This window comes from Trachypithecus francoisi, unplaced genomic scaffold, assembly GCF_009764315.1.
Source record: "Trachypithecus francoisi isolate TF-2019V2 unplaced genomic scaffold, Tfra_2.0 Lachesis_group4, whole genome shotgun sequence".
Lineage (NCBI taxonomy): Eukaryota > Metazoa > Chordata > Mammalia > Primates > Cercopithecidae > Trachypithecus > Trachypithecus francoisi.
The window spans coordinates 71,133,525-71,157,470 of record NW_022681469.1 but is presented as its reverse complement, the minus strand read 5'-3'; the positions used below and the strand labels follow the sequence as shown (position 1 = coordinate 71,157,470).

The 23,946-nt window shown below is 35.5% G+C and overlaps 1 protein-coding gene across 4 annotated transcripts in view; it reads right to left on the bottom strand.

The window, feature by feature from the left end:
- Positions 1–23,946, bottom strand: part of CDK14 (cyclin dependent kinase 14) — a 604,612-nt gene that overhangs the window by 281,991 nt on the left and 298,675 nt on the right. For all 4 annotated transcript variants that reach the window (XM_033194405.1, XM_033194407.1, XM_033194409.1 and 1 more), the window contains one exon: positions 5,508–5,631. In XM_033194405.1, coding sequence (XP_033050296.1) covers positions 5,508–5,631 — 124 coding nt within the window. The remainder of the gene's footprint in view (positions 1–5,507; positions 5,632–23,946) is intronic.

Sequence of the window (23,946 nt, the reverse complement as noted above, 5' to 3'; positions counted from 1 at the left end):
GCACATGACAAACCATGAACTTACCACGTCCTCTACAGAGTCACATTTCTGGTGTGTTTCTCAAAGTAATCTAAAACATGATTTACAATGATTTCCTCTCTCAAATTTAGAGAAGGACCAGCCTGGAAGAGGAAACTATCAACATTAGGAAGGTAAAATTTGAGACCTCTGATGGGAAAGAAACTAATGTGATTTTATTCTATTATAACCACAGAGTTTTTTAACTTTGTTTCTCCACCAGGACAGTCAATAAAATAAGCTAAGTCCTTAAATGCTTATAGCATAGAATTCTTGCTGTCTCTTATTCTCGGGGCAACTTTAATCTCATTGTCTTTTGGTATAGTTAGACCATAACCCTTGAAAATAGTGAAAGAATGGCTGAGAAATATGAATAACACCAATATCATCTTGCAGAAATTCTACAGACTCATCCATTTTGCTTCAATCTCATTTATATGGAAAAGTATCTTTTAAGTTTTCATACTATTATACTGCAAATGACCTTAATTTCTTGGTGAATTTATTTATGCATTTACTTGTCTTGCTTCAATAATTTTCTTTTAATGTGCTCTCAATGCTTATTATAGAAGCAAGGTTCTCATTTAAATTTCCAAAAGATGGAATCAAAAATTAGATTCTAGGAGGGATATTAAAGCATTGATCCCAGGTTTAATGGACAGATTGTTTTTTTACTCACCAGCAAATATCTGGTCATTAGAAAATAAGTTGGTAATTTCAGAAATGTACAACATAAAAAGCCAGTCATAAAAGGACCTTAGAAAGTATATGTTCAAGCTCTTGTTTTTCAGTCAAGGAGTATAAGGCTTAGAGGGGGATAAATGACGGCTTGAAAGTCACAAGATAGTTAGGGACAGGGTTAAGTTCTCTGAACTCAATGTTAACATACTTTGCTCTCAAGAACAGTACATTTAGACAATCAGAGGTTACAGAGTAGAAACTTCAAATCCTATGCATCTTATGTATGTTTACATTCACTTAGTGGTGTTTATTTTGGCAGCCTAAGATTACATAGTAAATACCAAGTGAGTGTGTAGGGTCTATGTGTAAGAGCCTCAGAGCAATCCTGAGGCTTTAACACTATCTAAGGCCATCTAATTCCATCTACGCTCTTCATCATGCATGGCCACGACAGCACTGAGGAAAAGAAAATTATTTTATAAACTATTAGTTTGCCAAAACTAATCAGACAGAACTTAGTAAATTCAGGTGGGTCTTGGTCTTTAGACTAATACTCAACTTGGTCATGTGTATTTTTTATTCATTCAATCAATATTTACTGAACATCCATGTGCTAAGCATGGTTCTAGAGATAGTGCAAACAACAGTGAGCAAAACAGGTCAAGTTCCTGCCTTCATGGGACTTCAAATTAAGCAGTGCAAGCAAAAACTAAATAAACAAATGAACAAAATAATTTCAGAGCTCGAGAAGTATTATTGAAGAAATTAGACTAGACAATAAGAATGGGAAAGATTTTATTTTCGGAAAGGGGGCCCCTTTGAACAGGTGACATGAACTATAACCTCTATGGTGAGAAAAAGGCAGCTGCATGAGAAGCAGAAGCACGAGCATCCTAAGCAAAAGGAAAGGCACACTGAAAGCCTCTAGTGGAAACAAGTTTGGGGTCTGGCTGCACCACAGTATACAAGAAGCAACAAGGTGGTAAAGACACAGGCTATCCAAGGGATTTGGAATATTTTTCGGGTAAATTATGTAAAGATGAACCATCTTTTAGGAAATGAGTCTGAATGCCCCCATATAATTTTATCACTTTATTATATCCAGGCAGAGTAAACCTCTGCATTAGGAAAGCCATAGTGTTTATAAATCATGTGTAACTTACTTATTCAAAATGCATATAGAAAATAAGGCTCAGGGTAAGGGTTTAAATATGACTTTGCTTACAAGAAAAAAGAATAGTTGGCCGGGCGCGGTGGCTCAAGCCTGTAATCCCAGCACTTTGGGAGGCCGAGACGGGCGGATCACGAGGTCAGGAGATCGAGACCATCCTGGCTAATACGGTGAAACCCTGTCTCTACTTAAAAATACAAAAAACTAGCCGGGCGACGAGGCGGGCGCCTGTAGTCCCAGCTACTCGGGAGGCTGAGGCAGGAGAATGGCGTAAACCCGGGAGGCGGAGCTTGCAGTGAGCTGAGATCAGGCCACTGCACTCCAGCCTGGGTGGCAGAGCAAGACTCCGTCTCAAAAAAAAAAAAAAAAAAAAAAAAAAAAAAAAAAAAAAAAAAAAAAGAAAAAAGAATAGTTACAGCATTTTGACCACCTGGAATTCAGAGCTGTATACTGTTTAAAGCTGAAGGGTCTCCAAATTCACTATCATCTGGTTTACCTCATCCAGCAGGTAAAGTCTGTTAAGGTTGAACTCACTCATTACTACTGAATTAGTCAAATGACAAAGTGTTCTTTATGTGATGCATATTTTTGTACTAGTGTAATCTATTTACACAGCATGGGTGTCATCTTTGTTATATATAGAAAATAGCATACAAAAATGATCAATAATTTCCTAGCTTAGGCAGCCCTGTAAGAGAAAATATCCATCCATATGTATAAATACAAAGGCCCTGGCCACCTGAGATTGAAGGATATGAATCAAGCATCTGAATTCCAGGTTTGCAACCAGCAACCTGTATGTCCAAGCCTGGGCAAGATTCTAACCCTCTCTGAATCTCCTCTCTCTCAAAAATATAGGTTAGTATACATTCCTAGCTTGAAGAGACAATGAAGCAAGAATTTCTAAGTGTCTAGCACATAGAATAAAACTCAATAAATTTTAGTCTTTTCACCTCATATATTTTTCTAATAAAAGTAGTGTCATGTACAATATGAGAACTACAATCATGCATTATATTTGTCTCTTTTAGTCAAAATTTTATGGTTTTGTTCACATAAGGAAAAAAGGTAAGACAAAGAAACCATTTTTAAAGCTCCTCACATATCAAACACTGAATTAAGACCTTGTGTTTTTAAGTGGTTTGCTGCCTGGAACCATCCTATTCTGACTGTCTAACTTCTCTACAGTTTCCACTGTGTTCCCTTCATCTCAGACACACAAACATGCCCAAACACAGTAAATCACAGTTAATTGCACGTCTTAAATTAAAAGACAAAAAAATTGCACAATTAATTGGGGGAACTTGTCAGTTGGTGCATGAATCTTGCTTACTACACTCTGTGCACAGGATGCAAGCCAAGTGCATGTTCCAAGCTGGACGATTCAGTCCATGCCTCTGAGGAGAGGTGCATGGGCACGATCCTTCTGCACAGCCGTCTGGTCATAAGAATCAAATGCTTTAAAACACTCCACATTGCAATTGCTGTATCAATAGTTATCTCTACAAGGATGTTCAACACAGGACTGAGCATAATAGTAAAAAATTAGAAAGAGCTAAAATGCTCATTAATAAGGGACTGAATAGAGATTAGGTTTGGCCATTAATGGAAAAAATCTAAGCTGTTACAAATGATTTTGTCAATCTTAATAACATAAGAAAATATTCATGACATACTATTTGAAAAATGCTTACAAAATAGTATATTTCTATTTTTGAGGCTATGTGTTATGCAAGTGAAGCAAGAAAAGAGAGAAAGGAACAGGAGAAAGCTACTGGGAAAATAAACAATAAAAATGTTAACATTTGTCATCTCTGAGTTGTTTATACTTTGTAGTTTTTCTAATTTTCTAAAAAAAATCATCTACATTTAAAAAAATATTTCAATTTGTTTTTGAATCTGATATTTTAAAATGTCAGTTTCAAAATAAAGATCCATAAGAATCTTTTAAGATAAACTTACCTACTACAATGAAAACATCAGCATAAAATTTAAAAAGAATCCCTAGTAAGCGCAAACATACAATCCTATTGTATCCTTGGTTATACAGACAAAATGTATAAAAATGTATTATAAATATACAACAAATGCATGTTCATACAATTAAATGCTCAATACAATAATGCATTTCAACATATACCTTACAGTATATTAACATACCATAAGAAAATCATTATAAATACTTTTTCATTTCCTGACACTGACCAACTACAAAATATATTCACAGTAAGCCAATAACATGGAATTTGAGAAACTGCAAACCTTCTCTACTCCATCCACTACTCTCCCATTATTGTCTACCCTATTATAAAAAGATTTTATACCCAGTCGCCTAGTGTAATTCTAATGCTAAAATCTGGCAATAAATGATATACACTAATAAATGATATACACTAATGTGCACAGAATTTCTTCATTTTTATCAAAGTAGAAAATGACAAAGTTTTATAATATATTATATCACTACTCAACTAGTCATACTAACTTTTGTTTTATTTCATTTTTCGAATAAAACAATTTTAAAACTCAACAAAGTAGATTCATTCCAAAGGTATTCAACAGTCTGCTAACCTTGAAATAAGAAACAAATATTTCCTGCCTTCTTTTATTTAATGGGGGATGGAGAGGGAAAAGATAATCATATTCCAGCAAAAGCCCATCTCAACCTCAGGCATCTTTATGTCCCAAGGGTAATATTTTCATTCCATTCTTAATGGAACAAATTTCTAATCAGAATATGTATTCAAAAATAATTGAGGCAATGCAATGTCAACATGTTATGCTGCCATCAGGCATCCCGCGGTGCTCAGCATCAACACAATCTCTAGTGTGACAGAGAGCCTGGGCAATGCAGAAACGTCAGACTTGATCAAGGGAAGGGGAGCTAGCAAGGAGCATGCATGGTTTTGCTTCCCTTTGGATGCTCAAACACAGTGTTTGGAGGAAAGCTTCTATGCTAGAGGAAGACAATCTCAAGACTTCTAAGGAAGGAATGACTTATAATGCTCACTCCAGAACCTCAACTTTTAAATAGTAATAAGTGTCTATTTTTGCATTAATATTGAAAATACTTGAAACAACAGTCAATTCTGGGAAGGTTAACATTACATCTAGATTTCTAGTTACTAAAGCCTCAGGGCAACGTACATTATTGTACATATCCTGCAATCCTCTGAAAAGGTCCAGATGTTTAAATTTAGGTTTCTCCAAGTTTGGTAAAATATTAGTAATTGTTGAAGCTGCGTGGTGAGTAATTGAAGTTCATTATATTATTTTTTTCTACTTTTGAGTATATTTGACATTTTCATAATAAAAGTTTCAAAAAATAGATTTTCACTCAAGGAGCATATATTTTATGTTAAAAATTTTACTGACTTTTCCTTTGGAAATATGTATTAACAAGATCTGATTTACGTTTATTATTAAAGACTCTAACAAGCAGTCTGAATTTTATAAAACTTCACAAAGCATATTTTATGCTATCATAAAAAAAGAAAAAAAATTCTTCATTCCAGAAAAAAAAAATTACCATGATCTATGATGACAGAAGAAGTGCACCTAAACAAATGCAGTGCCACCATCTGCCTGGCATTCTCACAGTGTGACAAAATAGACTGGTAATTAACTGCTTTCCTACCGAAATCTGCCAGCTTTAACTCCCCCGTGTCACTGATCAGAAGGTTCTGTGGTTTCAGGTCTCTGTGCAAAATATAACGCTGGTGGATGTAAGACAGCCCTCGCAGCAACTGAAATAAAAACAACTGAAAAAATAAGGAGACAAAGGTTAAAATCAGAACACAGATAAACGCCAGTTTCTACATACAGTCTCCTAAGTACTTGTATTGATATTTAGTGAAAATGGATAACCATCACCAAATTTTCTACCAAATTATTTCAACAGATTGTGAGATTTTTAGAATGTAAATTCCTAATTCATTTAGAAGTAAATCTAGGAATTTCTAACAACCTATTATATCAACCCCAGAGTGATACTTCCTCAGCCAGAGAGATCTATACTCCAATTACTGTTCTTTAAGCAAAATGTAAATAATCAGTTTTTTAATAATTGATTTAGTCTTCAGGACTAAAATGATGTTTGAAAGGAAAGGAAATTTATTCATAATATTATAGAAATTAAAAAAAGAACTGTTTACCAAGTTTATAGCAATATACACATATTTAATTCCATAGAAATAACATGAACATGGTACCCATAAATTCACCCATTAACATGCTTTAAGGAATGGAAAGATAAGACAATTTGAAACAATTAAAACAAAAACAGTCATATTGTCTAATTAATACTGCATTATAATTATACTGCTTTTGCACATATGGTCATAGAGATTAGGCTGCTGCTTAAAGACAGGCATGTACCACCTTCACTAATTTCAGAGCAAACCCATCCTAAAGGGAAAGGAAACACAGAAAACAGGAAAGTCAAGAACTCAAGAGTGATACTTTTGCAAGAAATAATTTCAGAAGTGATTAATAGCCTTGTCTGTGAAGTTTCATATTGGATCATACCAAATGTTTCTATTTCGACAGCAAAAAAGTGTGATTCACTAGGCTTCCCAATATTCTTCTTCTGAAAAAAGAGAATATTTTTAAACAATTTACTTGCCAAAATAACCCTAATAGACATTTTTTAATCCATCTCCTAAAACAAAAACAAATGTTCTTACTTTTAAGTACCACCAATATTCTAGTCTATATAACCAGTTAGTAACCAAAGGCAGTTTCAGGGCAATTTTCAATGAATTGTAAAAGGTGAATGATAGAAAGATTTTGAAATATTTGAATAGAAAAGATTGGCAACTTCCTGAGGGCCCTGGAAGGTGGCATTTCTGGAATGTTCTGACTAAGCAGGCGCTTTGAAAGCCAAGTGAATTTCAATACAGGGGATACCTTGAAATAAGAGTAAAGCTAATTTATCTCAAAATCTTTGTATGTGACAATATGTATGGGGCAGTAAAGGCTTGAGATGATTATTCCAGAGTCTAAGCAGCAGAAAATAGAAGTCTGTTCTGTGTTGGTCAAGATTAAAAGACTAGCTCAAGAATCCCAGGATGCAAATATCTCTCTGGATTTGTCCTATCAACCCTTCCTGTACAACAAACAGAAAGACTTGAGTTCACACCATCACTAGCAGCTGCCAGCCTCATTCTTCACTTCCAATACTGCCTACATCCTGAAGCTTAAAGCTTACAACTTCTAAGAAAATTCATACTCCTTTAGTTTAGAAGGAAAGAGGGAAAAATAAAGCCACTTTGTGTTATCAAAGTCTTTTAAAAAACCGAAACAAAAGCACGAAGGCAAACCACATAACAAACTTAATTTTAAAAATAAGTTGATTTTGAATGGAAACAGCCATTCTGCAAAATGCTACCTGATCTTTGGGACCTAGCAGAGTCTTATCAGAATGTAACTGTTTAACCATGGCAATGCATTTTAATTTAATGAATACATAACACTACGTGCCAACTGCTGTTCTATACAGTTTATAGAATATTACTTCATTTAATTTTAATGAAGTAGGTACTACTATTAACCTCCATATTAGTAATGAGGAAACTAAGTGTAGTTTCTCAAGATCACACAACAATTAAGTGGCAGAGCCAGGACTCAAACCCAGAGTCTGATTCCAAATTCTCTGCTCTTAACCATCTCACCATCTCACTCATCATCTTGGCCAGAAATCAACATCAGCAGGCAAAGCACTGCTAGAGAACTGCTTCCTCCAATGAACAGAATAAAATCTGGGCATCTAATAACATGGCCTCCAAGGCCACTGAGCTGAACACTGATTCCAACTGAGGGGCTCAGGCATTATTTTTTGGGGGGTGCGGGCTCAGGCATTGTTACCTATATTCCCCGGCTCCAAGAAACCTTGCCCACCTCAACACTCAGCACGCTGTTCTCCATCCTTGTACTTTTTTTTTTTTTTTTTTTTTTTGAGACCGAGTCTCACTCTGTCACCCAGGCTGGAGTGCAGTGGTGCGATCTCAGCTCACTGCAACCTCCACCTCCCGGGTTCACGTCATTCTCCTGGCTCAGCCAGGACTACAGGCACCCGCCACCACGCCCAGCTAATTTTTTGTATTTTTAGTAGAGATGGGGTTTCACCACTTTAGCCAGGATGGTCTTGATCTCCTGACCTCGTGATCTGTCCGCCTCGGCCTCCCAAAGTGCTAGGATTACAGGCATGAGCTATTATCCTTGCCTCTCCTCGGCCGGAAAGGCCTTCTCTTCCCTTTGCCTACTATTTTCCATGCATTCCTTAGGTCTCTCCTCAGGATCTGCTCCTCCCTGGAGTTTCCCTGACCACCCCTGCAAGTCCTTGTACCCCTACAGGTCTGTGTGAGGTGCTCCTTCTCTGTGCTCCCAGGGCAGTCTCTGCATATGTCTATCACAGTATGATACTTATCCTAGCACCCGCAGGCTGTCTGCTTTAACTATCTTTATAACTCGGGTAATAGGTGGCACTCCTACACCAGTAATGTGAGTACTGACCTGAATTTAGAGACATCTGGATGGCAGCAGATAAAAACAAATAACAGGCACCTTGGAATAGAATTCTCTAGAAGCTAGGGGCAGACGTAGGTAAATCAAGCAGTTCCAAAGAACTCTTCCGTAATACCTTTAGTAATTAGTGAAAATATATAATCCTCATGCTAATCTAGAAGCTATTCAAATAAAATGCCATATTAAAGGAGATTTAAAAAGCAGTACTAGAGAAAAAAATGCCACTATACACTCAAATTCCAAGTGTATACATGACAAATGAAGCTCCAAACATGACAAATACAGCCCCAAACAAATGTCAGAACAAATCTCCACAGCATAAATTCACTTAGGGTTTATTAAGTGCCAACCATATGTGCTAGGTGCTGTTATGCAAGAGGGATGCCAAGAGGAATAAGATATAAGATGTGGTCTCTAGACTCGAGGAACTCACAGCTATCTTGGTATGACAGACACACAAACAGATCATTGTGACTTAGAGATCTGTATTTTAACAGCAACGCAAACCGAGCATATTGAAAGCACAGAAGAGGGTGGATCTAACTACAATAAAAAAAAAAAAGTAGTAGAATTGATTCAGCTGTTACAAGAAGAATAGCCTGGGAGAAGGGAACCAATCACAAGAAACTTGCCACTCTGAAAACAGAATTCATTACGTGTAAAATTTCAAAAGGAAACTGACTTGAGCATTCAGTAGACACAGAAGTTAAAATGTTATGACAAACCCCTTAACATTCTGAGGGAAAACACTGAGAAGACCAAGCAAGCAGGTATAATATAAATTCTGAGAAAGACAATATATGAAGCTGTAAACCTACCAGCTCGACCTCATAAAATTAACTGTGGCAAGGGGACCATCAACTTTCTGAAAACCATTAGAAAACTTTTACATTGGATCTCAAAGAAACTGATACCCTCAGAATGGCACTTTGACATGCTGAACTGAAGAAGTCCGAAGGTCTCTTTGACCTTCTGCCTCACTTCCCATCTCTGCCCCTGTCTCTCAATTCTCTGTCTCTCCCAAAGCACAGGATGAAGTTGTTCTCTGAAGTCCCCTTAACTGCCTAAAATCTGGACCTGCCAAAGAAGAAAACAATTACCTCTGACCCCTTTCCTAGTTTCCATTAACTGAACTCTTATCCTAGGAAGAAAGACTGAAGTCTGTCAACACACCTGGACAGACTTTTGTCACAAACCACTGTCTGCTCTGCAGGCCCAACGGACGTATATTCTTGTATATTCTTCAATCCCATTGAATTTCCTTAAAAATCATTTACCACACCCCTAAAAGCATCCATAGCTCCCCATCTCCCTTTCTCCTAACAAGAATATATAAACATCTATTCACATTGGGTTACTGGGTAACTATTCTTCTATGATGACCTTGTGCTATGCACATTAAAATAAGTTTGTGCCTTTTCTCAAATCAATGTGCATTTTTCGAGTTAATTTTTCTGTGAACCTTTAGAGGGTGAAGGGGTAGTTTTCCCTTGATCCCTACATTTACAAAAAACATTTTAAACATCCTTAACAAAATATACACTGGCAGATAGGGGTGGGAAGGCTCTAAGGAAGCAGCTGCCCTACTGCGTTCAATGGAATGCCCCATGGACTACTCTTGGAATGTCTTTAAAACTCAAGCCTTAGAGAGTTCTTCTTCTAGACAAATAGGCAAGTCCCCTTCTAATTTAAATTTTTTTTTATTTTTTTTTTATTTTTTTTTTGAGACGGAGTCTCGCTCTGTCACCCAGGCTGGAGTGCTGTGGCCAGATCTCAGCTCACTGCAAGCTCCGCCTCCCGGGTTCACGCCATTCTCCTGTCTCAGCCTCCCGGGTAGCTGGAACTACAGGCGCCGCCACGTCGCCCGGCTAGGTTTTGTAGTTTTTAGTAGAGACGGGGTTTCACCGTGTTAGCCAGGATGGTCTCGATCTCCTGACCTCGTGATCCGCCCGTCTCGGCCTCCCAAAGTGCTGGGATTACAGGCTTGAGCCACCGCGCCCGGCTAATTTAAATTTTTTAGAAAATCACTTCACTTGGTTATTGTATAAAACACACAGCAAGCTATACTTGATCTTCTATGAAAAACCAGGAGACCCTGTGAGAACAAGAAGGGCCACCAAGGAGCAGGCCACACATACTCTTTTTCTAAAGCACACAAATCAGCTTTGCTAATAAAACCTGGTAAACACCAATGGAATCTCAGGCACTAAAAAGAAAAGAAGGGTGACTAATACTTACTGAAAGTTTATTCTTATTTGAAGGCTATTTTAAGTAATGTTATACAAATAACTTAATCAGGCCCAGGGTGGTGGCTCACAACTGTAATCCCAACACTTTGGGAGGCAGAGGTAGATGGATCACTTGAGTCCAAGAGTTCGAGACCAGCCCAGACAACATGGCAAAACTATGTCTCTGCTAAAAAAAATACAAAAAATTAGCCAGGCATGGTGGCGTGTGCCTGTAGTCCTAGCTACTTGGGAGGCTGAGGTGGGAAGACTGCTTGAGCCCAAGAGGTGGAGATTGCAGTGAACTGAGATTGCACCACTGCATTCCAGTCTGAGCGACCGAGTGAGACTCTGCCTCAAAAACAAACAAACAAAAAAACAAAACAAAACAAAAAGCCCCCAACAAATTACTTAATCCTTTCCATCTACCATCCTGTATTTCTCCCTTTGTTTAAACAAATGAGAAAACTAAAGCTCTAAAGACATAAGAAACATAGTCATCCAACCATCACACAGCTCTTGTGAACTTTCCACCACACTTCATTAACTTAAATGAGGTTGATGCTGAATAAATGCATGGATGAATAGTTATACACCCAATACAGTCAAAGTGCTTTTATTATTAAGTGAACTGAAGTTTGTAAAAGCCTCAATTAGCATATAATATAATGAGCACATGATTCTGGAATTTGTTTTTGCCGTTCAAAATCTTAGAAACAGATAACATGAGAGAAGACAACTTCATGTGCTGAACTAGATAAATTAATATATCTGAAACTCTTTATCTTTCTATTATAGTAGCCATAAGATCTTCCTAAGAATATTTTGCCATCTCAGGATATTCTATTCCTTTATATAGGAGACTCATCCCAAATCCATCAGTAGGATCACTGAAGATTTATATTCCAGTTTGAATATGTTCATTTTCTGTAATAAAAATCCAATGAGAAAATGTCTTAAATAGTAATGAAATGATGAACAGGGACACTTTTGCTAGCAGCAGATCTATCTTTAGCCAGTTATCTTGACACCCCCAGCAGGAAACAGCATATTCTCAGTGCCACTGCATATACTTCTTGGGAGTATCTCTTCACACTTCCCTTATTTCCTTCTGAAACTCTTCACAATTTAAGTAGGTAAAATAAATAAATAAATAAATAAATGGTATTTTATCACAACTTTTAAAGTAAGTTTATATAAAGCACACACTATTGGATTCAATGTTATGTTTATTGCTCAGAACTACTGACACTTGCAGTAAGAAAGAAGCATTATAACCAATCCCTCTCACCAAAGTCTAAACAGGTGAGGTCAAATGCTCTTTTTCTCAGTGTCTAGAGGTGTCAGGCTCCGTGAATGGTCAGAAATACATAGATTATTTAATATATGAAGTTCACTTTAATCTGAGATGAAGCACAGTGAATATCTTGTAGATTTTTCAGGGCATGTGTCAACTTCTTTTAAGGAATGTGCAGGGTCTCTCAGGGCTTACAGGAGACTAAGAAATCTACTAATGGGAGTCATTAGCAATGGGCCCTACCATTTACAATACTGCAGTAACGTCTTACAAAGATAATTACGTTACTCTTTTGTCATCTCTGTAACTCAGGTTTCTCATCTTAAACATGGCTGATTTGAGTCTTAGATATCTTTGTTAACCATTTCACATTGTTAAATTACATCATTCCATTATTTTATGAATAACAGAAATGGAAGGGATTTTATAAGATAAACAACTAGAGTTGAATCACTATCATTTATTGAGTGCTTACTATGCTAGACATTTTGCTAAGTGTATTATATACATTCGATAATTTAACCCTTACAACACCTCTACCAGGTAGATATTACTATCCCTATTTCACAGAAAAAGAAATAAAGTCACAGATAAATTAAGTGAATTGCCTTAGCAAAGTAACATAACAAGAAAAAACCAAATACCACATATTCTCACTTATTCTTGGGAGGTAAATGATGAGAACACATGGGCACACAGAGGGGAACAACACACATTGCGGCCTATCAGAGGGTGAAGGGTGGGGGAAGGGAGAGGATCAGGAAAAATAACCAATGGATACAAGGCTTAATACCTGGGTGATAAAATAATCTGTACAACCAAACTCCATGACATGGCTTTACCTATGTAACAAACCTGCACATCCTGCACATGTACCCCTGAACTTAAAAGTTTAAAAAAAAAGGGAATTAAGTAAATTGGTCAAAGGAACACATAGTAAGTAAGAGACAGTGCTGATACTTGAATCCATTTTTGTCTTATTCTGACACTATAATTAAGAGGGCTGCTATCCAAAAAGGTGTGCATACTATTTAATTAAAACAGCTATATACTATGTGAATCTAAAGCTACAAAATATGATACTGGTAGATAAATGAAAGTTATATATGAATAATAAATACTTCAAACAGTATGTTCCATATTTAACACTGTATCATTTAAAAATTCATAGGTTTTTAATGCACAAACCTTAAACTATCCATATATCCAATTCCTAGAAGTTAAAAATAATTAGTTAAAATCCCAATAATACGCAGTCAACGTCAAAATATTTTGTAATATGCATCAGATAATGGTCTAACTGCAATACTAGGTCTTCAGTTTTAAAAGCCACAAAATGATTCATCATGATTCATTCCATTTAGTTGAGTTTCAAAACAGTTAATGCAAATATTAAATCCTAATCTGTAATGCAATGTACACCCAAATAATTTTACAAAGCATCATTGCAATTCAAAGTATTGAATTTTTAAAGAATACTTAGAGGATTATACAGAGATATTTTAAAAAGACGGAAATAAAACCCTAGCTATTCAACATTAAGTATAATTTATGTGTCACTTTGGACATACTTGACAGCGTTAAGTGTGCTACTGGGATGGTATAAGACACAAGCATTCATGCTAAGGCATCAGGCCTTTCACGTGTATTTTTTTGCAATATATATTTTACAGATCCATTTCTTGGAAAATCTGAGTAGCAGAAGGAGTCTGTCTTGCCACTTTTCTGCCCTGTTTGAGTTCTTCCATTCTTCTTTCTGCTTTTTTAGTTACACTCTCTAAGGCTCTGACGTAACATGTTTTGTCATCTCCAGATAATGTAACAATTTAATTTACATTCTTTAAGATCTTTGAATATTAATATGCTTCTCCTAAAGATGAGAACTTTCCGGAGAGAAATAACTCAAAAAATGAGAATTTCAGGTTCATGGGCAAGCTTCTGGGGAAATAACTGCTTAACTTACCAAGTAAGTTGGCCTTCCATTGCACACTCTCTACTTCAAGGCAATGGCGGATACCAAGCAAGGTGGTGTTTCCAGTATGGAGGTACCCACAATGAGCAGGCAGTTTAAAGCCAAAGGATCTAGAGCTGGGAGACTTATAATGAGTCAAGTGAGGCTAGTGTGACTGATCTTGGTTTTGTCAAGTTCTGTAAAAGAAGATCTAGTACAATAAGCAGGTTTCCAAGTTATTGGGCTTTGTATATACCGTGAAGCACGTGGACGGAGTGCGGGCGGGGGCTGGGTCTTCCCTTTAATAAAGGTGGGCATCTGCCTTAAATTAGTATTAGAAATATTCCCTAGCTGAGCAGAAACTGTTAATGACAAGCTGTTGGATTTAATAGCTATCTAACATAATTTTCCAAGAGAAAAACTGAAAGAACTGTTCTAAGAAATTCAAATAACATAATCTTATTCTGTCACTCTCAAGTTTCTGTCTGTCAGAATTATAGGACTGACCTAATAAGCGCTTTTCTGAACTATACAGAAATAGCACAAAATCTAAATTGGGAAATGGAGAGTCAGTAGTTCTTCCTACTCAACTTCATTTGGGAACATATGCTACTCTCTCCCAACTACAGGGCCATTCTTTTTTATATGAAAACAAATCAATATTCAGAGTTTAAATGGTTTTTCTGACTAAAGTAACATCTTAGATACTAAATCAAAATGAATTAACTTAATATCCAACTGAGAAGGCTAGTATAACTAAAAAGAGAGAGATGTGGATTGAAAAATTGACAAAGGTGATAGATCTTGAGTTTAAAGGCCTTGGAGTAAATCACAAAAACAAGCTATATCAAAGAAACACTAATTTCAAATGGGATGTAACATTTAACAACTTGTGAATTTAAATACGTATGATCAGCAAACCTCTTTCTCCATCCTCTCAGAGGGGTCTGAAGTAACAGAAATTTATACAGGAATGAGAAAATACCTATGAACTGTACTGGCTGGACACATGAATGTTGTGCCTATCCAAGACAATATGTGTATACTCTACTACTTGAGCTTATTTCCCTTCAGGGTCTCGTGTCTGTCCTGGAAAACATGAAAACAAACAAGTCATGTGTAGATCCATCTTAAATTGGAGAGAGGCAAGGCGATGAGTGTAAAGCCCAGGAGGGTGTTTCCCCTGTTCTTAATGGGAACTCCCAAGTTGGGTAACTAACAATTAAAGAACCATGTAACACTTCCAATCATTGTCTGCATTTCATCATTTTTTGGGGTGATTTCTTTTCAATCTGGATTTTAAAGGATCTCTAGGAAACAATGTACTATTTAATTAGCTGGCCTTAATTCCTTTGCTGTATCCAAATTGTTACGAGCAAATCAGCAGATGATCCCGAGGATGCAAAAGACATGTTCTAAACAACTAAACGTACGCCCCACATCTTAACCAGAAAATTCACTACTCAGATCCCCTCTGAATGTCCAAAACAATATGAGCTGACATGTGGAATTTCATTTTCTTTTATCGTTAGTCCTCCACTTTCTAGATACGGAAGATTATTTTATTATTATAAAAATAAGATGAAAACATCCAAAAAAAAAAAAAGACCTGGACACGGAGACTTAGTGTGAAATTTTTAAAACATTCTTTAATGGCCTCATGAAATAATCATATTTCTTAAAATACAGAATGAGGAAAGGCTCTATAATATTCACAGTCATGTGTAGTAGGAAATTATTAGGAGCTAAATGAGAAGCTCTAATGAAGAATATTGAGAAAATCAGGTGTCACTTGGTTTTCTATCTGAACATTAGAAAGTCTCATTTAGAAATCAATTCTTAGTGCCATCTGTATACGACAATCTTAATTTGGCATAGCATTATTCTGTCTTTTATACACCTGCTTATTGTCTGGTCTATTAAAGAAAAATAGCAAGTTTTCAACCATAATAAACCTCCTATCCTTTTCATTAATATATCTATTGAAATGAAAAATAAGAATCAGCTTTATGCCAATAGGATTTCAGATACTTCAGAGAATAAGTCAGGAAGTTCAAAATTACTTTGGTCATTTTCACTTGTTCATTAAAAAAGGGGCAAATGTGTTTTTGCAGGGAATCTTCTAGAAAAGTCATTATGATAACACAAATGGAAGTACATTACATAAAAACACAGGAAGATTCAATCTCATCATGGTAATAAGATTCAAACATCTACATTTCTGGGTATCAGCTGGAGAAAGCATCAATTAATCTTTTTTTCATGAATCTTAATTTTCAGTCTCTCATGCTTATCAATTTTTAAAGAACAAATGAAAAACTGAATAAAGGATGAAATTTAGACCATTATAGTCATTTGTGAAAATGCAATGGTCAATCTGTAAACCACTGAGAATTATAAAATCAAGAATTAATACAAGTTCTATATTCAACTATGATAGCTCAAACCCAATATAATTCATAGTGAATGGTCTTTAAAGGGGGTGGGGAATTTAACTACCTTTCCAAAAATACTCTAACCAGTTTCCCACATACCAGTTATCACCATCTACAAACTGGTTGCAATGCCTTTAATCATCATAAGTATTTATAACAAGGCTAATGTCCTCAGGCTTTTGATCCAGGTTTTAAATCGTCCACTAATTAATTGCTAAAATTACCTGCTTGTCAAAAATCGATACTATGCTTAGAAATAAACCATTTATTATTAGTGAATATTTATTTCATAATGCCATATTGGTAACAGACAACTTTTGTAGGCAATTAAAGTAGCAAAGTGAGTCTAGAAATTTAGTTAACACTGGCTTTTGAAAATGAGTCTATTCCAGTGCTTACAAGAAATACACATCAAGAAAAATAAAACTTTCACAAATGTTTTGCTGGGAATTAGTACAAAATTATCTTATCTTGTTTATTATGAAATCAGGAGCTATGTGTAGTTCCAGTTGTTCTTTTTTTCTCCCCTTCATTCTTCCAGGATACATGACCATTGTAACGCCTGAAATTCTACCCAAGTCTCACTAAGGAACAATCTCCACAATTCTTAAATGCAGGATATCCACATTTTTACAATACACAATTATATATAAAAATAAACAAAGAAAAATATGTATATTTTTAGAATCCTAGATAAATGTTTAAAATGTTTATATATACTGTCATGCTGAAGAATGATGAAACTAAAAGTCGAAATTGCTAACTTTAGAAGCAAAATGATTTGATCACTGTGTTTTCCTGTTGTTTACCATAATAAAAATCAAGTATTTATCACATTCTGAACATTTAATAATCTGTGAAGTGTTTAGCAAACATAGAGCTTCTGTGTTACTAAAAGGACATGCTCTTTTAAAGATAATAGCTTATCTCACCTGGTTTTCCTATCTCCATAAATTTATAAAGAACTATTACAATGTCTTATTTTAGCTCAGCTGAGGTTTTTTGTTTTTTTTTCCCCCAACAATCTAAGATGATGGGAAGATCAACTTAAAAAAAATTAATATCTAGCACAGCATTATGAACAGCTGTTAACTTAGTAAACATTATATTTATGTTCTTCATTCTTATATTCATAGACTTAAGTAACAATAAATATCACCACATGAAAAAATATGTTATATATCAAACAGAAATACCCATGAGACATCTGTCACTATGTCATAGTCAGAATTTTTTGAGAATAATTTCACCTGGAGTTCAGATCCTAAAGCAACTCTGGAGGAGACCCTTGTCTCCAAGCAAACAGTGAGGAAATCCCAATGCATAATTAGATGAGTGGCCTCTCACAGAAACAAACATCGTGATAAGGGTTGTCTGCTTCCATGCACTGCAATTCAGATGCCAAAACACAAGGCTTTAACAAGCTACATCTATTTTTTAACTTTCCATACCCTTGGAGAAAGTATCACCATTATCTTCAATATGAAAATGATAATGAACCTATGTGATTTAGTGTTTCTAAAGTCACAAATAATCAAGCTAATTACAGTAATTTAATGTATTAATCATGTAGCTCAGGGAAAAGAACATTGGACAAAGAGTTAAAAAGCCCTTTAACACACTCCATCATCTCAGTGATCCTGATGTTTATTTTCTATGAAATGTCGGGGGCTGGAATGAACCATTCCAGGACGCTGGTCCTAGAATGAGCTTGGCTACAGCATTATCACTTAAAGAGGTATTTTTTATTTTGTTTTGTTTTAAATTACATCAGCATTCAATGTTTAAATTATTATGACCATGTAAATGTTATTTACAGGTGAGTTATAAAGTTTACTATGAATATCTTTCTTTCCCCTGCATAAAAATTTGTTTTTCCTGGTGTTAGTAATAATCTAGTTCTTTTGTTTGTGAGTTTGTTTCCCTTTGTTTAGTTTTCTTTGTGGTCACTACTAATTCAACACAAAATTCTTTTCCCATCTTTTAAGCAACAGTGGAGTATATCCTCAAGTATCTTCCTGAGAAAGAATGTAACACAAACAAAATTTTCAGCTCCTTGTGTATCTGAAAATGGTAATTTTACCTTCATACTTCATTGACAGCTTGCACAGAATTCTAGGCTGAAAATACTTCTGTGTCCAAATTTTTAAGCTATTGTCTCACTGCCATCCCCCTTTCAGTGTTACTGCTGAAAATCTGATGCCATTGTAATTCTTGATCCCATGTTTCCTTTTTTATGGATTTTTCTTTGAACCCAGTGTTCTGAAATTTTGCAATAATGAACGTTATTTTCAGTTTCTTTTTTAAATGTTCTAGGCATTAATCTAAAAACTCAAGCCTATACATTTGAAAAAATTATGGTTTCATAGTTATTACTTTAATGATTCCCTCCTTTCTTTTTTCCTCAGTTATTCAGATGTGGGATCCCCTATATTAGACCTCTGATTTTTTGATACTTTCCCAGTTTTCATCTTTGTATTTTTTGTTTTATTTTCTGGCAAATTTCTTCAATTTTATCTTCCATGATTTTATTGTTGTTTTTAATTTGTTATATTTTTAATTTCCAAGAGTTCCTCTGTGTTGACTAAATTCTGCTTCTCAAAAATAATACGACATTCTTGTTTTATGGATGAATTATCTTCTTGTCTCTCTCTGAGACTATTAATGATAATTTTTTAAAGTTTCCTTCTTTACCTATCCCTATCCAATCAGTGAAAGCAACTTGGCTTCCTCCAAGTTACTCATTTGTCAACTGGGGTCTTCACTGGAGAGTTTCTTGGATTCTTTAGGTTTGTTATCTTGGAAAGATCAGATCCTTCCCAGAATACTCTTAAAATCTTCCCCCTTGAGGCACAACTCTTGCTGTCTGAAGCTCTCCATGCCAAGCCCTGTCTCTCAAGCTCTCTCCTGCCTCTCTCTGACCTACACAGCCCCCACCTTATTCTGGGTCACCACCCGCTCCCCTGCTGGCAGAGTGAGGAGCAATGGAAGCCAGCAGGCTGCAGGGCTGTGGAAGAACAAGAGGTTAGGATTGCTGGCAAGTATACATGTTCCCAAGGCTGGGGAGTAAAGTGATGCAGGGATACAGGGAGAGTCAGGAGATGCTGTAGATCATGGGAGATACCTTGGCCTCTCATCCTTGAGTCTGAGCAAATGCCCATATTTCCTACCCAAAGCTACTTTTTAAAGTAAATTTTTATGGATACATAATATTTGTACCTATTTTGGGGAGCACAGGGTATTTTTATACAATCATACAATGTATGATGATGGGTATTTAGGATATCCCTGACCTCAAATATTTATAATTTCTTTGTCTTGGGAACATTTCAAATCTTTTCTTTTAGTTATTTTGAAATATGCGATGTATTGTTGTTAACTATTGTTAGACTACTGTGCTGTCAACACTAGAACATATTCCTTCTATCGAACAGTATGTCTGTACTTGTTAATCAATCTCTCTTCATCCCCCACCCCCAAATCCTTCCCAGCCTGTGGTAACTATCATTCTACTTTCTACCTCCACAAGATCAACTTTTTTAGCTCTCATATATGAATATAAATACATCCTATTTGTCTTTCTGTAAGGGGCTTATTTCACTTAGCATAATAACCTTCAGTTCCATCCACACTGCTGCAAATGACAGGATTTCATTCATTTTTATGGCTGAAAAACCTTCCATTGTATGTATGTACTGCATTTTCTTTATCAATTTGTTGATGGACACTTAGATTGATTCCATATATTTGCTACTGTGAATAGTGCTTCAATGAACATGGTGGTGCAGAAATTTCCTTTCTTTTGGATAAACACCCATTAGTAGGACTGCTGGATCATATGGTAGTTCAATTTATAGTTTTTTAAGAAACCTCCATAGGTTCTCCATAATAACTGCACTAATTTATATTCCCACAAACAGTGTATGACTTCCCTTTTCTCCACATCTTCACTAACATTTGTTATGTTTTGTCTTTTTTATGATTGCCATTCTAACTGGGGTAAGATGGAATTTCATTGTGGTTTTGATTTTTACTTCTCTGATAATTAGTGATGTTGAGCATGTTTTACTACCTATGCACCATTTGTATGTCTTCTTCTGAGACAGGTTTTTTCAGGTCCTTTGCCTACTTTTTAATGAGTTTGTTTCTTTTGCTGTTGAGTTGTTTGAATTCCTTGTATAATCTAAATATTAGTCCCTTGTCAGATGAAGTTTGCAAATATTTTCTCCCATTCAACAGGTTGTATCTTTGCTAATTTTCTTTGCTTTGCAGAAGCCTATGAGTTTAATATAGTCCCATTTATCTGTTATTTTTATTTTTGTTGCCTGTGCTTTTGAGGTCTTAGCCATAGAATCTTTTCCTAGACCAAAGTCCTGAAGTGTTTCTCCCATGTTTTCTTGCCTGAGTTTAACAGTTTTGGGTCATATGTTTAAGCCTTTAATCCAACTGAAGTTGATTTTTGTATATGGTGAAAAACAGAGGTCTTGGTTCATTCTTCTGCACGTGGATTTCCAGGTTTTCCAGCACCAGTTATTGAAGAGAATGTTATTTCCCGAAAGTATGTCCGTGACACCTCTATCAAGTATCAGTTGACTATAGGTTTGCGGATTAATTTGGGGATTCTCTATTCTGAGCATTTTTCTGTTCCCTTTGTCCATGTGCCTCTTTTTTATACCCATAACATTTTGTTTTGGTTACTATAGCTTTGTACTGTATTTTGAAGTCACATAGTATGAAATCTCCAGCTTTGTTCTTTTTGTGCAGTATTGGTTCGGCTATTTGGGTTCTTTTGTGGTTCCATATAAATTTTAGGATTGTTTATCTACTGCCATGAAGAATGTCATTGGTATTTTGATAGGAATTGTATTAAATCTGTACATTTCTTTTGGTAGTATGGTATTTTAATAATACTAATTTTCTGATCCATGGTCATAGGATGTCTTTCCATTTGTAGCTTCTTCAATTTCTTTGATCACTGTTTTGCAGTTTTCTTATACAGGTCTTTCACCTTCCTTGATTAAACTGATTTCTACATAACTTTTGGTAACTATTATCAATTAAATTGATTTATCTCTTTTTCATATAGTTCATTATTAGGGAAGAAACACTACTAATTTTTATATGTTGACTTTTTGTCCTGCAATTTTACTGAGTTAGTTTATCAGTTTTGTAACTTTTTTTGGTGGAGTCTTTAGATTTTTCTATACATAAGATTACTTTGTCTGCAAGGAGAGATGATCAGAGGACTTCTTCTTTTCCAATTTGGATTTTTTTTTTCATTTTTTTTTCTTGGCTGATTACTCTGGCTAAAATTCCCAGTATTATACTGTGCAGACATCCTGATTCTGGGAGGTGAGAATATATATATGTGTGTGTTTGTGTGTGTGTGTGTATGTGTGTGTGTGTGTGTGTGTTTATACATATATACATATAAAGCTTGCCAGGTGACTCTACTGTGGAATAAAGTGAAGACCTGTTAGTTTATTACTGAGGTTTCTTGTATCCACAAATATGCCAAGAACTGAGACTGTCAAGGACATTTCAGAAGATCCTCAACAAATCAAAGATTTCACTAGTTATGAGGAAAGGAATCCCCATAGATTAATACATTTTGCTGCTTTTAAGGTATTTTTAAAAATAGGAAGAGGTAAATCACATCACATTCTTTTAAAAACAAAAATGTAGTAAGGCATCTATCTGTGACCATGTTAAACAACTTCCAAGTAAGAAAAGTTCCTGCTGATATAAATACCCAGGCTGGCTGTAAGTATCACATATAATTCCTGTGACATTATTTCTACACTGACTACACATTTCATTCATCATTAAGTTTCTCACCATGTCCTAGGAGGCACCAAGTCCTGCAGTGTTAAACCTTGTTTATCACCACAGTGCAACCTGGACTTGGAATGAGGAGAAAACAGTAAGTGTTTAAAGTATGACGAATGACCACGGGATGAAAGAAAAGCACACAAAGCTTGAACAAGAGCTAGTGAGACAGTTTCTAGAGGTACAGCCCAGTTACTGAGAAACAGTAACCTTGAGACCCATCTCTCCATGACCATTAGGAGATAAGGGAAAATAAAATGTAATGGAAGAAGCAGAATGTACAGTAAAAATGGGACAAAATTCATCAGTCACTGGCCTGTGGACAGAGAACACAGTGATGCTTTGTGGAAAGAAGGTTTCTTTTTTTCATCAACAAAATTTTCCACCAACAGTTGCTGATAACTAATGACACACAGATGATTGGTGAGAAACTAAACAGGAATAATAAAAGCCCAGTGATGTCATGACTGTGGGAAAGGTTCAATCAGTTCTTTAATCTCAATTGAATCACTGAATGTGAAAGTCAGGAAGTCAAAGTTAGCTCAGAGGATTTGCTCATTTCCACCGGGGCTGGTGAACTTCTGAGCTCCCCAGGGCCAATGGTCTCACTAGCTGGGTGATCGACACATTCTCAGGGATAGAGTGGGAAACAAGAATGAAGATGTATTGTACTATTGATTTCAAAGTTAATAAACCCTAAGAAGAGAACATGCGCAAGTATGAATGAGAGAACTTGCGACTTTAATGTTAAAAAATTATGTTCATGTTATAATACTAGTATTTAGAGTTGGAATTGAACATGGACAAGATTAATAAAACAGGTAGTTTCATCCATTAAAATTTCTAACCTAACTACTAATAAACTATATGTTAGTGATTACAGATTTTTAAGAAAAATGAACAGTCAAAAAACTTCAAGGAAAGGCAATCTAATAAAACACAACAAAAAGAAAACATATGAAAAAATCAACAGACTATAATTTCTATATCAATTCCATTATTTATGTAACAATGTTTTGACAGAGTTCCTATAAATTCCTACATTTTAAAATTATATAGTGTAACTGACCACCATAAAACCCTCATTATTAATTTGTCACATTTATACACACACATATAAAGTTTCCCAGGTGATTCGACTATGGAATAAAGTGAAGACCTCTCAGTTTATTACTAAGGTTTCTCGTAACAAATTGGAAGAAATGGAGATGAATAATTTTACTTCAAATACATCTGTAATACTCAATGGGTTCTCAGGATTATGAAATGTAGTCATTTGAGTTACACAATATAAGAACATAATTAAGCAATATCAGATATAACTTTGATCTCTTCTAATTCTATTGCATATATGAAGAAGGAGTTCCTGTTTGAAACTTGAAATTTTGGAATAATTTCCCAAGATGATTGTGAGGTCAAGTCTTAGGAAATCGTAGTTCTTTTGATACTCGGTACTAAAATTTCTAGTAAAAGAAAGGAAAAACAGTAGCAGGAAGTAGAATATGCTTGTACATACAAATAAAAAGACATGCACTGTGAACCCACCATAACATTGTTTTGGATCATAATGATGCTTTATGTTGAAACCAACTGGTACATCAGTATGGGTTCCACGCTAGAACTGAGACTCCCCTCTACTATGAAGTGTTAAAAAGAAGGATTCCAATGGTTTTCACTCATTATTAGCGAATGTTTCTCCAGTAAGAAAATATAAGATCTAAATATTAATACCCCAGTAAAAATATTTAATGTTAAAACATGGCTTCCAATAACTCAACTGAAGCAATGACTATGGTTCACCTCAATATCACTTC